At 39.6% G+C, this 16879-nt stretch overlaps 1 protein-coding gene across 1 annotated transcript in view; it reads right to left on the minus strand.

The window, feature by feature from the left end:
* LOC119701950 (cytosolic phospholipase A2 epsilon-like) overlaps positions 1 to 16879 on the minus strand; it is a 32655-nt gene that overhangs the window by 14623 nt on the left and 1153 nt on the right. The window contains exons 3-7 of the mRNA XM_038139269.1: positions 11544 to 11616; positions 7720 to 7856; positions 7077 to 7208; positions 6437 to 6477; positions 118 to 160 (exon numbers count right to left, since the gene is read on the minus strand). Of these exons, the coding sequence (XP_037995197.1) occupies positions 118 to 160; positions 6437 to 6477; positions 7077 to 7208; positions 7720 to 7856; positions 11544 to 11616 (426 nt within the window). The remainder of the gene's footprint in view (positions 1 to 117; positions 161 to 6436; positions 6478 to 7076; positions 7209 to 7719; positions 7857 to 11543; positions 11617 to 16879) is intronic.

The following is a 16879-nucleotide window of genomic DNA, read 5'->3' on the forward strand; positions in this document are numbered from 1 at the left end:
TATAGAAGAAAGTAGGTGGCAGTACTGCGTTTGGGACACAGCTCAAAGTTCCAGAGTTAGAAGCATGAACACTTGTTATTCAGACACAAGAAAGATCATAATAAATATGTACTTTACCACTAGTACTCCATTTGTAATAATGCCATCAGGATAGTCCAGACTGGAAAAAAGAAAAAAGGAAGATAATGTCATGGGTGGGAAGACTCAGACAAATGTTTAAGTCTATGGTTAACACATTAGTTCTTACATGGCCTTTGACATTTCCAACTTCAACATTCTCACTCAAAAATACTTTAAAGTTTAGGATTAGATGATTAGATGATGAGCTGAGTTGCAGTTTTTTCCAGCCGCTCATGATAGAATATGAAGCTGGATTTATACTCCTGTGGTCTTACACATTTGCGTCAGTAAACCATGCAATAATACTGGTATGAGACATATTGATTTTGAGGACAGCTGCAGGTGTTAAATCTATCTTGATTCTTTTGAGCATTACACAGTTTTACCCAGGTTTTTGTGCTTCAAAAACTAATACAACTGCCTAGCATTGCACAATTTATTAAACACTTACCCTAATGGCAGGGAAAATTGTACTTACCTCTATGATGTGATTTGCAAATCACACATGAGATTGTAATAGGTCACTGTATGTATAGATGTGTTTCCACATCTAGGGGCAGGGGTGAATTCATATACTGCAGCCAACAATTTCTACTTTCTAAAATATTTTTCCATCAGAAAAATCAGGCAGTGTCTCATTAAGGATATCTCATCATTTACTATTTCATTAAATTACAGATGTAAATTCATATAATCTCTCAAGAACTGAGATTACTCCGAAGGGAATACATACATATGTAACTTGAAAAGGACTGAGCACTGACTCCCCAACCTGCTGCAGAGAAGAGAATATGAGCTGTTTATTCAGACTTTGCAAGCCATGGATTACACATTTGGAGTTCTCATATAGTTCTGTACTTGATATATGTATTTTATCTCAGCTGAAACCATATAATACAATTCCTTTAAAATTAGATGACACTGTTTTTATCCACTTAAAGTGAAAATTTACCACAACAATTAGATTGCAGTATAAACGCACACGATAGCATTCACTCAAAATTGCAAAACTCATAAACAGTTTCAAGTTTTGTTTCCAAGTCAGTATTTTCTTTAAGAGAATATTAATATTTGCTTTAAGAGAAAAATATGAACTGGCTAAATACACTGCAGAACATTCAGGAAGAACTTTCCATTATAAGAAAACATCAACAACAAAACTCAAGCAAATGCCTCTGGTCAAAAACCCCCAGTTATAAACTTTAAAATTCTGTAAAATTTTTTTTTTTGAAATGTATTTCTAAAGACTTCAAAGAATATTGGTCAGGAATTGGTAAAAATATATTCAGTGTTTCCATCTGCATACAGGTAAATATATGTAAGTGTCACTCCAGTTTTGTTTCCGACACAAATTTTTGTACTTAATTACTATTTTGTAGTCAAATAGTTGTAACATTACGTGATGCATGGTGTCACCATCCTCAAATAACTCATTACAAATCAAGGAAAGCAAGAAAGAGCACGATAGATATTAGAAGACCTCAGCCTGCATAGCCTGGTGAAATGAAAGTGCAAAGACAGGTAAAGATATCTACTCATGGAGGTAAGCATCCAGTAAAGTGTAGTATTATCTGGTATCAGCAAAGTGTAAAGTTAGGTTCAAAGTTAGGAGGTCCAAGGCATGGCCTTCAAACAGGGTGGGAGACTCTGCATTGTTGAACAGAACAGAGCAGAGCTTGGAAGACCGCTGGGAAGAACACCAGGACACCTCAGTCATGAAGGACCAATGGCTGAGATGTCTCTATTGGATTGTCACCTCTGCTGCCACCATTGTAAGGAAGCCCAGCTGCTGTTACTTGTTAGTTACTCCCCACACTGCTCTTTTAACTTTTGTATCCAAAATTTCAAGGCTTCTGCAAGTCACAGCATAAGACAAATGCTTTAATTTTTTTTTTAACCTGGTGGACGATACCTTTGTTTTAAGAAGAGCAAGGGCATTCATCTTTCTCTGAATCTTAGGAAACCAGCTGTGGATAGAAACATAGCTGAGCTGGGTGCAGAAGAGCTCAGGTTGGCAGGGACCTTTGAACATTTTGCCTACCTTTGGAGCATTGAATAAGTTCCACTAGTTGAGATTAGCTGGTAATTTCTCTGACAACCAACCTGCTATTAGACAGCTCTCATCACACAGAGTTATATACCTGTTCTCTTCTCAATCATAGTTTGTGATTTGTGAGCTTTTTGTTTTTTATTGCAGACCTCAGTTTCACTAGGAGAATTGGGAGCATATTATGACCTGTAGCAGGGAAAGATAAAAAACAGAGACTCTGGGCATCCCACCTCACTAAAAGTCTGTTGCAGGAATGCCTAAGGCTGCAGTGGACTCTATGAATCCAGGGATCATTTCCCAACATCTGATATACATCAAACTTCTGCCTTCTCCTTTTTGGATTATGCCTGACATAATGGAATGGGTAATTTTGAATAGGAACTTACAGTCACACAGATTCTTATATTGCAGTTCTCATTTAGGCTACTGTGCTCCATTTCACCAGAGAATCTGGATTTTTTGATACCTATCTAAAAGTTTTGAATTCTTTCATGTCAGATCCAGCTTTCCCTCCCTTTAGTAGCTTCCCTTCCTTTAGTAGCTTCCTTTAGTAGTATGCAGGCTACTTTTCTGAGCTCTCTGATGACTGGTACTGTTTCAGTAAAGAAAGCTGTATTCACCTCAAAGGTTCTTTCTTAACTTAAAACTTTTGCCTTCAGTGCTCCTCCACACATAAATACAAACAGTACATTTGGCCCCCAACTGATGGAGACTCAGCCTGAGGGTTTCTCAGCAGTGCCCAAGCCAAATGGCTGGCATGATCTGCTGACTCCCCCTTCACATGAGGAGGATTTCTCAAAATAACACAGCAGAACTACAGAAAGAAAAAAAAGACTTTTATTTTCTAAAAACCCTGCTTTTGCCATATTTCAATAGTTAATATTTAACTTTTATACAGATTTTTGTACACCTATTTACATTTATTTCTGTTAATTGGGCTTTGTTTTAAACATAATCTTTCACATTTGAAAAAAAAAAAAGGGAGAGGGAGCGGAGATGAAAAGTTGTGTAAGAGTGGTCCTTCATTCTTCTAAGAGTTGTTAGACATGCACTTCCTCAGCTTGAGACATCTGAAAGATAAAAGAGGCCAAAAAGAGGATCAGCAGGTATAGCAAATACCCTGGGCCTCTTAGACCTTTCCTTGGAAGCTCAAATCACCTTGAAGTTCACCAGAAGCCTCTTTGTGGCCCCTCAGTGTCAGGCATGGCCTTCAGTAGAAGTCGGAGGGGAGAGGGATGTTGAGCGAGCGTAGCCACCTGCTCCAGCGGGATCCCGTCCCTGTAGCAACGCGGATGGGCTCGTTCTGATGCTGCACCCTGCCAGTGGAGACACAGGAGAAAGCCTGGGTTACCACTGATGATCACCAGAAAACAGCACAAAAAGCACTAAAGCACACGAACCAGCAACCCGTGTACAACGGCCTTACCTTTTCTGTCACTGCTGCCCAAGCGCAGCAGCTCTCACGCCAGCTGGGCTCCTGTAATGGGCCCAGAAAACATTGGGCAGGCCTTTGCAATCCCTTGGCTTGGTTGCTGGTGAAAAGGCACTTGGAGGAAGGAGCATGCCTTCCTCTCTGTGTTGTTAGGATCAAACATCTGGCCCTCAGTGCCTGCCACTCTGCAGCAGAGGTGAGCATTTGCTGGTACTGCAGCAGTGGCATAAGGGTGATGCAAAACTAGAGAGGGTGTTCATCTTGCTGTTGTGGAAACCCACTAACAAAATGAAGCTTTTCTTCCATTTTAAATAAAATATAACAGGAATGGATGCAGGAGCAAATTATTGTACAGCCCTCCAATGTAATGTGACATAATTGTTATAATGTTGTTTTTGGTAAAGGTAACACAAAACACAACCTTTGCAGTGAGGTTATAGGCAGACAAAAATAGGAGTGGCAAAGGCACTATCATAGGTGCAACCCAGGAAACATTCCTGGCCTACACTTCATGTTACACTTCATGTGTGGTGTTATTCATCTGAAATGCTGGAAAGAAAGAACAAGCTAATGTAATAAATCTTGCAATTAATAAAATCTAGAATGAGAATGGGAAAGAAATTAAAAACTGTGGATAAAGAGCATCAAGAAAAAGTGCTGGTGGGAATAGTTATTAATTTCAGAAATAAACTGCCATATGAGCCCCCCAAAAGTATGTTCTCATGGTTCCCATCACAATACAGGATTTCTAGAAACTATCCCACATGCTTAGCTGTAACTCCTTGTTATCACAGGGCTCTCTCCCACTGAAAATTATCTCTAATCTCTGTCAACACTTCTCCCATCCAGCAGTGACAAAAAAAATCTTGCCAAAACCTGCTGAGCTTGTTCAACACAGAAGAGGTTGGTGTGGGTCCATAGCTTTCTGGTGACCCATCTCAAATACTTCAGTTGTTCAGACCTTTCCAAGGCTCTCTAGTTTATCTACGCAATCCATTGTCTACAGTTTTAGTGGACAAACTATTTCATTAATTACTCCTGACATCACACATTCCAAAGTGAGGGGAAAAAACCACCCTCTCAATATCCTACCAAGACCACATATTTAATCAATCCAGATGTGCTTAGACCCTTATTCCAGACTCAGCTGATGGGCAGAACAGCATTGACCACCACACAAATGCAAGAAATGTGAATGAGGGATAGCAGGGGAAATGTCTATCTGCCTTCTGGCATCAAGTCCATTTTCTCAGTCCTACTGTGAGCTCACAGGGACATTCCCTCACTTATAATGCAGCACCTTCTTGCCTTTGCATGTGGAGTTCTTCAGGCCACAACTATTACATTGGTCATTCAGGAACCACACTATGAATTAAAAGTAGTAGATCAGATGCCTTCTTGCTGGACCAACTGAGCCATGACTGTCACACTTTTTAAAACCTCTCCCTTGAGACTGAAAAGGATCATTTTTAATGGTACAGTTCCAACCATCATCTTCCAACCAGTAGAATTCCTACTCAGGCATCACTTGTAAAAATCATCCCATTTCTGACTTTATTGAATACAACTCCTAGAAAAGGCAATCTGCTGCAAGGTCAGACAGAAGAGTTTGGCCCAGAGCTGGTGGCCCACATGCTCCAAGTTCCAGCCTGTGTTCCCGTACGCAAACACACTTGTGTGCAACATCCAAGCCAGACAACCTGCTTGGATCTTCCACATTAAAGACAGGATTATCAAGAGTGTGATTCTCTGTACCAACTCCATAACCCATCCTGTAACTTGCAAAAGAAGGAGGACCCTAGACAGGATATCTGCAATGCCTACTGGAGCTTCCCCATTGCCATTACTGATGTCGTGACACTGCTGCCATGTGGCAGGCACTGTTTATCTTGGTATTGCTGGGCCTTTTGCCAGTTCTGGTACACAGTAAACAACAAACAATCCACCCTGATGAGTCTCCATGAGTTGTAAAAAGAGATTTTGAGACTCTTTCAGCTCTGATAGCTTTTTTGAGAGTGAACACTGAGATCTTTCCTTCTCTAGTTCTCCAGTTTTCTTCTCCAGGACACTGAGCTACTGTCCTTTCAGCAGCAAGTTCTTATTTCCCCTGCTGTCAGGAATTCAAAGTATCTGCCCAAGTATTATCCTGCTAGGCTCCTGAAGTGCCCCAAATGCATTGAGAAGGTTCCAGCAGTACCATCTAAGAGCAGTACCTTCTCTAAGTACATCCTTTAAATAGTAAAACTCCACCAACATCTTTCAAGCCTAGCCAGTGAAGCTACTGCTGCCACTCCAGCTTTCCTGGTTCCTCAGTCCTCAGACTCCCACAGTGGTCTTTGGACCTTACTTTATGCAGAATATTTCATTCCTTTCTCTACCACAGCTCCCCATGTGTAGCCAGATGAATTGAGCAGATGAACTTATGGAAGTGCATTTTATGATGTTGTGGATTTGGAAGACCAGATTCCCCAAGAAGGGGGTAATTAGGGCATTTAGGCTTGACACTCCTAAGGGTCAAAACTTCCTGAATATTTTCATTGTCCTCATACTTCCCTGCGTATCTCATTGACTCAATGAGAAAAAAGAGAGCAGGAAGAAGTTGCTGCCCAAGAGGCAGAATTCAAACAGGAAAAAAAAAAAAAATCACACTTCAGATATTTGAAATCTAAAAGTATGTATTCTAAAATTCCATTTTACTATACTTGAATGCAAGTACCTAACTACTGCTTTTAGAGACTGCAGGTTTAAGAAGCACCATCACATATTAACCAGATTTTCAAACTATTTTTTATACTTAATATAACATTTTATTAAGAATTTAGGACTCTACTCACGTGTTCTGCAATGTGAACTCCACCTCCAGCTCCTCACGTGCCTGAAGAGAGGAGAGAAAATAAAAGAAAAACTGATTACTTATTTTTCTTCACATCTTTCATCATACCAGTTACATATAATTTTTTTAATATGCATTTAAAATAGAACTTAGGAAAATTCCCAGAATGCTAGAAAACCATAGTTTTGACTGAAGATATTGAATTTTTAGATATAGAAAAAGCAGTTGCTAAAATGAATTTTTTTTAATCTAAGTGCTTTATAAGCACATCTGCATGCTTAAAAACTGCTATTCTGCTGAAACAGCCATTTGTTCAGATTTTAATTCCCAAAACAAAAATAATTAGCCTCTTTAATAACATTAGAGTTAAAAGGAACTGAAAATTCAGAATTTATACCAGGAGCCAACAAACATCCCAAAAATATTCAGAATGAAGACTGGATAACTAGTTGTAGGTGGTTCCATCCTGTATTTTCAGCACAGATATTTGTTCTAAACAAAAGCTAGCAAAAAGCAGACTTTCTTAGAATTGCAGCAAAATACAGTTTAAATAGATGTTTCCTAAAATGAAGCACTGTAAAAGGATCTATTGAGATGGAAGGAGAGAATTTACTTTGTTTCTCACCAGTTCCATTGCTCACCTGTGGATTCAGCTGAAACTTCACGCGGACAGTACGTCCCACAGTGAGCTTATCTATGTCAAAGAGAACTGTGCAGAGTTCATCATCCCTGGTGACCGTGTCTTCATCACACACCTTCAGCTCCAGCACATTCTGCACAAAGAGGTTAAGAACATAATGGAGTTACTACTACATCTAAGAGCTCCGTAAGGCAGGAAAATCTCCAGACTACGTTTTCTTTCCTTGCTCCTCCAGTTTTTTGGGAAGGAGTAAAAAGGAGAAAGGGAAAGAGAAAAAAGAAAGAGTCTTTGGTTTATTAGATGTCAGATTACTGATAGCTCTTCACACAAAAAAGAAGCAAGCTTGTTTCATTTCCCCAGGCAGACAAGACAAACAGGTCATGCAGAACATTCCTGAGTTTGTGATAAATAACTGCATTAAATGTTTCTACATTTATTTTATGGCCTTTGGTTCTAAGCATATAAAACAGTCACAGGTACATAAAGATGGCTTAAAGGATTTTCATAATAACTAGAACAGAGTGATTTTGCTATTATTTTTATGTGATCTTTTTCTTGGGTTCTTTCATTGGTTTACTGCAGTTCTGTGTAATCTAATGACTATCTGGAGACGTCAAATGGTGAAAAGAATTTATGTCAGTTACCTTGACTCGGCGGTCAATCTTGTAGCAGAAAGCTTCATTCCAAACAGGGTTTTTGCTGTTCCTGATGGTCCTGGTCCGAACCTTCTCCGCTGAGGCAGTGGGCAGCCACAGTGTCACATAGCAATCTGAAAGGGTGACTGTGCAGGGAGAAGATGAGCACAGTTAAAATGTATCCAGAGAAAGAATTACTGCACAGTGCCCGTTTAACCCTAATAAGACAAAGATGGCACAGCTGGGGCTTACTTCCTAAAATATACAGGATTAGGTGTAAATAATACAATGAAGCACTAACAGGAGAACAGATATCCTCACATGTTTGCAATGCCCATTTCCACCTTTTCATTCTTAGTTAGACAAACTTTTTCTTTTATTTTAATGTTACTTTATACTTGAAATTGCACCATCCTCCACAGACAGTAAATGTTGCATTTAACTTTATCTTCATGATTATCCAAATGGCTGGGACAGGCAGCACACCTCACAAGCTTCCATCTGGGCTATAGAGAGACTTGTTTTCTATAATTTCTTCCCCAGATTTTGTACCTTAGCTTAATGAAAGCCTTAGTTAACATGCTAGCTTAACTGTAGAACAGATTTTTTTGATGAAAGGTGTTCTCGCATCAAAGCTAAAAAATTTGATTTATCACAAATCAGAATGTGCCAATTCCTTATTCATTTGTATATTCGACAAAGTTTTTAGAAGTTGTGTGCTCCTCAGCAGTTCTTTCAAAAGACAAAATCCATTTCATCACCATAATTAAATTACTGTGTGTTCAATTCTTCCTACTGCTCTTTCTGCAGACTAGAAAGATGCTGCCACCATCCCCGTGTTTGGGGAAGGAAGCCATGAGTGCCAATGAAGACATCAGCTTCTCCTATATTCTGAGTCCTCCAACTGGAGGGAGAACTCCAGGGAGTGAGACTTAAGAGAAGCATGATACAGGTGCCAATGGCCTTTCTCTCACACCTGTAATGCAATCTCCCTCTTCCATATTAGCAATGTTCAACCAGTCAGCTGGTTCTTACAGCACCCTTGTGAGTCAGAGGAGGCCAAATAATTCAGCTCATAGTCAATCCCTGCATCATGCTCAAAACGTGTAACAGTGTTATTACATTACATTAGGAGCAATTACTTCATGTATTTCCTCTTTATCTTTCCATAACAATCACAGATTTAGGTTTTCCTATGAGCCAAGCCGTGCCTTTATTGTGTTGTTAACCATGCTATCACAATCAGCAAAATCTGGATTGTGACTGTGGGAAGGAAAGCATTTCCAGAAAGAGACCTAAGCCACACCTGAGCAGACTGACCAGATCTTCAGCAGAGGCACAAATGTAAGCAGATGAAAATGCAAATGGTTAATGATGATTAAATGCTACAGTTTCCATTTTCAAAGAGGATGAGACACTCTGATTACTTCACAGTAGCAATATAAGGATTACGCAAATAAATACACTGAGAAAACTTGAATTTCTTGGAACTGTTCAAGACTATCCCCCACCCTGGATAGAGCTTTGATCCACCTGATCTAGTGGAAGGTGTCCTTGCTCGTGGCAGGGGGGTCATTTTAAGGTCCCTTCCAACCCAAACCATTCTATGATTCTGTGCTTTGCCCAAGATCTCATAACGCAGTCAATGTCAGGGTCAAAAACATAGTCTAGATTTTCGGGCCTCTACTCAAATCTATTAAAATTATCTTGTTCTGAAACATCAGTAGGGAGGAGTACTTTTAAAGTATTTCTATTTTTCACTAGTAAAGTAAATAGGAACATAAGAGTCAATGAACAAGAAGAAATATTTGCTTCAATAAATAAAGCACAAACACTGCAATCATGAGAAAATATACGTAAGAGAAATAAATAGTAACAGGGAACAACAAGATTTAACCAGCAAAATTGGAAAGCTAAAGTGGGGGAAATAAATGCTAACTCGGAATTGTAACAAGCATCATAGTTTTACCATTAGACACAGGTAGAAAAGGGACATTTTCTCACAGTTAAAAATACTGAGGTTTCAAGGAAAACTAGCTGAAATGTTTGCCTTATTGATGTCTCAGAAAATGTAAACACTGCCTGAAAAACCCTTCCCACTGCAGACAAAAAAATTGATATGGTTTTTTCCCAATAATACAATTTTTTCAGACAATAAATTTTCTGTTAAGAAAATACTCTTGATGGAAAGCTTACAAATCTCTCTACCAGATACACTTTAAACAAGTGTTTGTGATTCTCAAGTTTTGAATTTGGGGCATCTCAAGGGGATCAAGATATGATATTCATCTGCTCTTGAGACCAGAACACCAAGTAAGAAAGCCATATGGTGTGGCAGACATACCAACAGGTTTAGCCAAAAAAGAACCTGATGATTCACTGTGATAAAGAGTGACTGTGAGCAAGTTGCTCTGAGAAGGACAGCCACAAGGAAATGAAACACAAGCAGGCAGTATAGATGTACAGGAATACAGAAATGCACAGTCAGTTGTTCATGTGGGTTTGTAGATGCAATTGCAGTGGTGGCCTAGTCAGATCACATATTTGGTTGGTGCAAAACACCATTTAGGCATTTTAAAATTTCAATTTTGATAAATAAAAGTTGTGCATACAACCATAAGCTCATGGAATGTGTGCTTCTATACATAAAAAAAGAACTTTAAGAAACCCCTAACTTTACACCTCATAAAGTCTTCTCACTTTGTCTAACAAAACAAAGAAGAAAGAAAAATAAGCAGTAATACATGTAATGTAATACAGTAGTATTACATTGTGGAAGATGCTTAAGTAACCCAGAACACCACATATAAGTGCAGCAGAGATTTCTTCCCTGATAGTGATCAATCATTCAGAAATACTGCTGTTAAGCACAACTTCCATCCCATCTAACCACATCCCTCCTGCCAGAAACCACCAAATCCAACCTCTGGTAAGTTTTTCCCTTTACTCTTGACCCATCACACATGTTAAAATCTATATCAAAATATAGATTACATTAACTAAAATTTTCTTACAAACTATGATGTGCTGAGTGAAATTCTGAGCATACCAAAAGAAAATTGATTTTGGCCATGTTCAGCAAGATTTTAGAAAACCTAGTGTGGACTTCTTTGATATATCTTTCAGATTTATTCATGTGGTCTTTAGACTTGAATTTTCTTATTCTCTTTGTGTTTATTTCACCTTTTTGTTTTGAAGTCTCAATTCTAGATATCCTTTTTTCACTTCCCCTCACTATCCCTCACTTAAACTCCTGTCAAGTGCTCAGAGTATTGCTCTGTTGATTTTTTTTCTGACTTTTAAATGTCTCCATTCTGTAGATTAAATAAATTCCAAGACATATTGGATTTTATCATCACTTCCTGGATATGTACAAATTCTGCAGAAGTAATAGAATTTTTTTGCTTGTAAATATTTTCTTTTCATAGGCTTTCCTGCTACTGCTGAATTTACATCTGCATTTCCAGCGCTCTCCTTTCTTCCATCCAGAAATTCTGTAGGAAATACTCAGGTTTCTTACTAAAAAATACAAGGATTTTCATTTTTTTACAGAGCAGATCTCAGATCAGCAGTTGAGTCTGTTGTCAGAAGGGTAGGAAATATATCTCAAACAGTAAGATACGAAAAAAAGACATAAAATGCATCACCTTGCTTGAGTCAGTCCCTTTAAATTTAAAAGGAGAAAGTAATGCTTCAGTATTACAATATAAATGATTCTTTCAAACTTACAGCAATGCATGCTTTTATTCCTACACAATTTGAGAACAATAACATTGTCCAAATACTTTCTTTAAAAGTTATAAGAACCATCCAACAATAGTAGAAGTACTCACGCAAGTCTGCCTTCCGGGCATTCCTCACTCTTAGTATTTTTACAGTGAGCAAGTTGAAGGGAGATACTGGTGCCTGTGCAAAAATTCAGAAAATGAAAAAAAGGGAAAAAAAAGATGGCATTATTATTCTAGCCTGTAGTCACGGACTACTGTAACCCTGAAATTCTGAGGGTGTAGACAGAACAGTTTTCAAGGTTGAAACAACACAATTCATCAAACCAAGTAGAGCAGTCAAAAATCTGTACAGATTTTTGGCACAGAACTCTCTTCGGACCTGAAATAGAAGTAATATATTTCAAAATCACTCCAGTTAATGATAGGTGCCAAGAGTTTGATTTGATAAAGATCACGTCTTCCAATCATTACTCCCTTATTATCACAATAAACACCCCTAGAGCACACTCGTGGGTGTCCTCACCTCTCACACACCACTGCCTGCAGTAGAACAGATTGTCTCTGGGACACCAAATACTGTCACAGGAGCTGTGAAAGTAGAACTGTCTACCATGCACCAGCACAAGCCCCCACACCAGCACAAACTTCTGCACATAGCCAAAAATAGAAATGCAGCTGACAATGATGAGATACTTCTCTTGAAGACTCTGGTGAACCTCTGATCATCAGCTCTGACCCCCAGGAGAGAGCCACAAAAATCGTCCCAGAGCTGATCTTGGGAATTAACTCACAACCTCAATAGATATCAGAAACCTTGAGGTCAGAGATATTAAGTCTATAATAACTCATAACCTCCGTGGCTCATACTAATGAATCCTCATATTCCTCAAGCTATAAATTAACCCTTTCCCCATTTCACCTTTGAGATACCTGCTTAACTTCTTACACTCTCTCACATACTAACATCTCCTCTTTCATATATACCAGCTTTCATTTTAAAACTGATTTATGTACAGATACCATTTCTCTCAACACTTGCTCAGATTGTTATTTAGCTTCCCACTTACTGATTCTCTTTCAGAACAGAAACGGGTTTTAATGTGCCCAAAAAATTTATCTAATCTTTCTATCTGTACCACTTGGTGAGAGCAAGACACTAATACAGCCTGGGGAACAAGATGCTGGAAAGCAGTGCCACGGGAAAGGTACGTGGGGGTCCTGGTCTGTGGCAAGTTGGATGTGAGTCTGCAGTGCCCTGGCAGCCAGGAAGGCCAAGCGTGTCCTGGGGGGCATCAGGGACAGCATGGCCACCCGGGCAAGGGAGGGGATTGTCCTGCTCTGCTCTGGGGTGGCCTCACCTCAAGCGCTGGGGCAGTTTTAGTTTTATGCACACATTGTGGCATACTTAGCCACAATACAAAAAAGACTTGAAACTATTAGAGAGTGCCAAAAGAAGGGCAACGAAGATGGTGAAGGATCTTGAGGAGAAGCCATATGAGGAGTGGCTGAGATCACTTGGCCTGTTCAGCCTGGAGGAGGCTGAGGGGAGACCTCATCGCAGTCTGCAACTTCCTCACGAGGGGAAAAGGAGGGGCAGGCACTGATCTCTCCTCTGTGGTAACCAGTGGCAGAACCCATGGAAATGGAATGAAGCTGGGTAAGGGGAGGTTTAGGTTGCATACTAAGAAAAGGTTCTTCCTCCAGAGGGTTGTTGGGCACTGGAACAGGCTCCCCAGAGAAAGGATCACAGCACCAGCCTGAGTTCAAGAAGAGTCTGGACAATGCTCTCAGGCACAAGGTGTGATTCTTGGGGATGGTGCCGTGCAGGGTCAGGACTCTATGGTCCTTGTGGGTCCCTTCATACTCAGAATATTCTGTGATTCTACCTCTACCCATAAGCCCTCTCTTATTTTCATAGATATATTATAACCTCGCAAAGCTAATACAATGTCCTACCATAAACACATGGGCTTTATTGCTTAATGCAGGCATCAGAAGTGCCTATATTAATCATAAAGCAGCAAAAGCAAAAATTATACACTGATGTTAACTAATAAAAATACCTTGCTATTATTTTCTTCACACAGGCTATAAATTTTGCCAAATTATGTCGTTTCAGCAGTATCACAGGACTTATCCTGAAGTGCTTCACAATGCTTTGCCAGAGTGTCAAGCAACTGGGACCATAACATGACGTTGGACAATAAGCCAATATAATGAAGGAGGTCCTAGTCCTCATCAACAAAAACCTCAGCACCTCTGAAACTTCAGCAGATAACACAAACTGCCTCCAAGAAATAGCCTGAGTAAGCCCCAGAGCATCGTCTTGCACTTCCCTTTGAGTTGACAAGGGGCCTGATGCAGAGCTCAGAGACAGTGAGACAGCAGCAGGAGGGTCAGAGCAGGCACTGATATGGGCACGTTTGTTCTACATTATCTGAATTGCCCAGTCTCTCACACACGGCAGTTTTACAGAGCACAGTTTGCAAGCCCTGGGATTGTCAGGTGTGGGACATTTCAGTTGTCGCAAAGACTGTATCACATCTCTATCTGCTCCATTGTTCCAAACATGTCCACAAAGGATAACTTGGATAGACTTGAAAGAAAAATGTTCTTTGGGGGAAAAAAAAACAAACGAACAAATAAAAAAGGATCAAATCAAAAGCAACCAAAAGATATCACGCCCAGACTATACAGCTGAATTGCTACAACTACTTCTCTATATGAATAGAATAGTAGTGGGTAAAAGCCAGAAGCCCTCCTAGACACAGGGACCAGAAGCCAAGGCTTGTCCATCCCTGACATCTACTGACATGATTTTTACATTTATGTTTGGTCACTGCTTTCCCCATCCAATAAACTGTGGTTTTGACCTCAGAAATATTATTTCAGAAGATGTGGAACATCTCTCTCATCCAGAAAGAAGGAGGCTTGCATTCCTTGATTACAGAAAAATTGACTTGGTTAGAAGTTCCCCATTCCATGGAAATTCTATTAATTACTGGGCTTAACACCATTTTAAAAAAATAACCATGGCTCAGCTATTGGAAAACAAGCACCAAGACCTTTACTTTGTGAATCTCAACTGGATAGTGATATCTCCCTGCACCCAAGTGCCACGTGGAGATAGGAACTGTGGAAGTTGTTCCCCACTGCTCATGTTACCTGGATGTACCATTTATGCAATTCTCTGCTCAGCTCTTACAATTCTATTCTGGTATATCTTACTCTCCAAACTTATGGAAATGACCCTCAGTGCAAAGCTTTGGGTGGTGGAGTGCCTTCCCATACTAGAGCCCTGGAAGTCCAACTTTACAGCTCCTAACTTTTAGGTGCCTGAATGCATTACCAAATCTAGCTATCAGTCATTTACTCAAAGTCACACAGAAAAAGTTGTCCTAAACTGGATAATCTCCTAGCAATTGGCAAAGATTTCCACATCCTTGCCTTTTATGTGATGATGACCATATCACAGACTGGGTAAGTTCTGAGGCCAGTTATTACGGTCAGTCATTACACACACTTCAACTTTCGGCTTCTATATTTATTTCATCTGAGACATGAATCTTACCTCATAAACCGGAAACACAAGCCAGGCATTTTAATGATCACTTTTGAAATTACTTAAATATATGAGGCTGCAAATGCAAGACTTGGTCACACTGTCCTACGTCAGATAAAAATTCAATTAAGTCCTGTGGCAGACTTGTGCAATCCTCACATATCTAGTCTGAGGGAAGTCAATAGGAGTGTTCACATACATGAGTGCTCATCCATATGAATGAATTATATAACTGATCTCTAAAATTGCTCTATTTTAGTAAAGTTCCAAGCTTAAAAGTCTTTCACAGTATTTTTTTCTTAAGGAGAAATCTCATCACTGCTTAAAAAGCTATGAAAAGCAACAAAGAAGTCGCTCACCCTGTCAGAAAGAGTAGCAGGGCTTTAAAACACAGATCACTACCTTGCTTCTGACCTGGGTCAGGTATGTGGCACCTTTTAACTTCAAAGAATTTTGGAGCCTCAAAGGCAGGCAGGATTTCACCTCAGGTAAAGTCAAATGCATAAGAAACACTTTTCCTTGTACTGCTATTTTGTATGTATTTCACCCATTTTAAAATACCCTGCAGCTGGGCCTTATCAAGTCAGTAGAAGTCCCCAAGTTTGTTTCAGGAAAAAAACAAGTGGGAGCAGCACTGAGTCAATGGCTGCTTCTTTCCAAGAGCTATGCAAAACTCCTGTGGCTTCAGACTGCAATTTTCATGTGGTTTTTTTTTTTCCTCTTCCTGTTTGCAGCTCCACAGTGTGTTAGAATGGATCCAAATCTGAGAAGCCAGGATTCCCATAGTTCAACATGCTTTTTTTCCTCAAGACCACAGCAGTCTTTATCAGTATGTGATCTAAAAAATATTACTCTTTTGACCGTCAGCACGAGGGCACTAACAAATTTTTCTCACCAGCTATTTTACATATTCTTTCTAATGTATATAGCTGCTCAAATTGAAAACCCACACATCCTACCAGTTGCCCTGAAACTCACTCTGACAATGAAAACTCATCTCCTTGACTGAGCCACTGAGTAACAAAAAGCAACTGAGGTATAATAAGCTTATCTACTTATCATAAATACCAATTTTCATGGAAAAAAAAAGGAATAAAGTTCAAGTCCTTCCTGAATTTTACCTGTGTGAACCTTAGAGATTCAGGGCAGAAAGAAGGGACTCTGGGTCCTGCTCTAAATTGTAGGTACTGTATTCATGTCAGTTCTGCCACCCTAAATACCTTGAAGATAAAAGTAACCATTTAAAGCCAAGTACAGGTTTTGCACCTAGGGACCTACTAACAATGCAAAAAGCACTACAGATAGAAAAGCAGATTGATCTTCAAAACACAGGCTAGAACTCAAAGTAAGACTTTTTTTTTTTTTTTTTTTTTTATGATTCTAGCATACCTCTTTGGGCTGCAAGAATGTATACAGAGACCTAAACACCATTTTGGAAGCTAGAGTTTGAAGAAATTCTGCAAGGTCTTTACCACTGCCTTTCACTTCAAACAGAGAAAATAAGTGACTCTCAGGCACAAACAGGCATCAGATACTATCAATAACAGCAAACCTCCACAAAGCAAACAGAATTTACCACCATTTAAAAGATTGTCTATATGACTCTGATTTCCCAATGTGGTTGCAGAGCTCGGAAGCCTGCACTTCAATGAAGGAGGAACAAAATCCCATTTTGCAGACAGATCCCTAGAGAGTTCCAACTGATACTGGCAGCCCCAAACTCACTGCAAGTGCCAGAGGACTGCCATCCTGCTGCCAATGCCTTTGCTCCCATTCACTGGCTCATAGGAGCTTATCTGATACATTTTCCTTTATGCTAATACCTCTTAACATAAATGTCTGCTAATTGCCCAGCCTTTTTTAATTTGCCTGTGCAAAG

The sequence above is a fragment of the Motacilla alba genome, chromosome 5, assembly GCF_015832195.1.
Source record: "Motacilla alba alba isolate MOTALB_02 chromosome 5, Motacilla_alba_V1.0_pri, whole genome shotgun sequence".
NCBI lineage: Eukaryota > Metazoa > Chordata > Aves > Passeriformes > Motacillidae > Motacilla > Motacilla alba.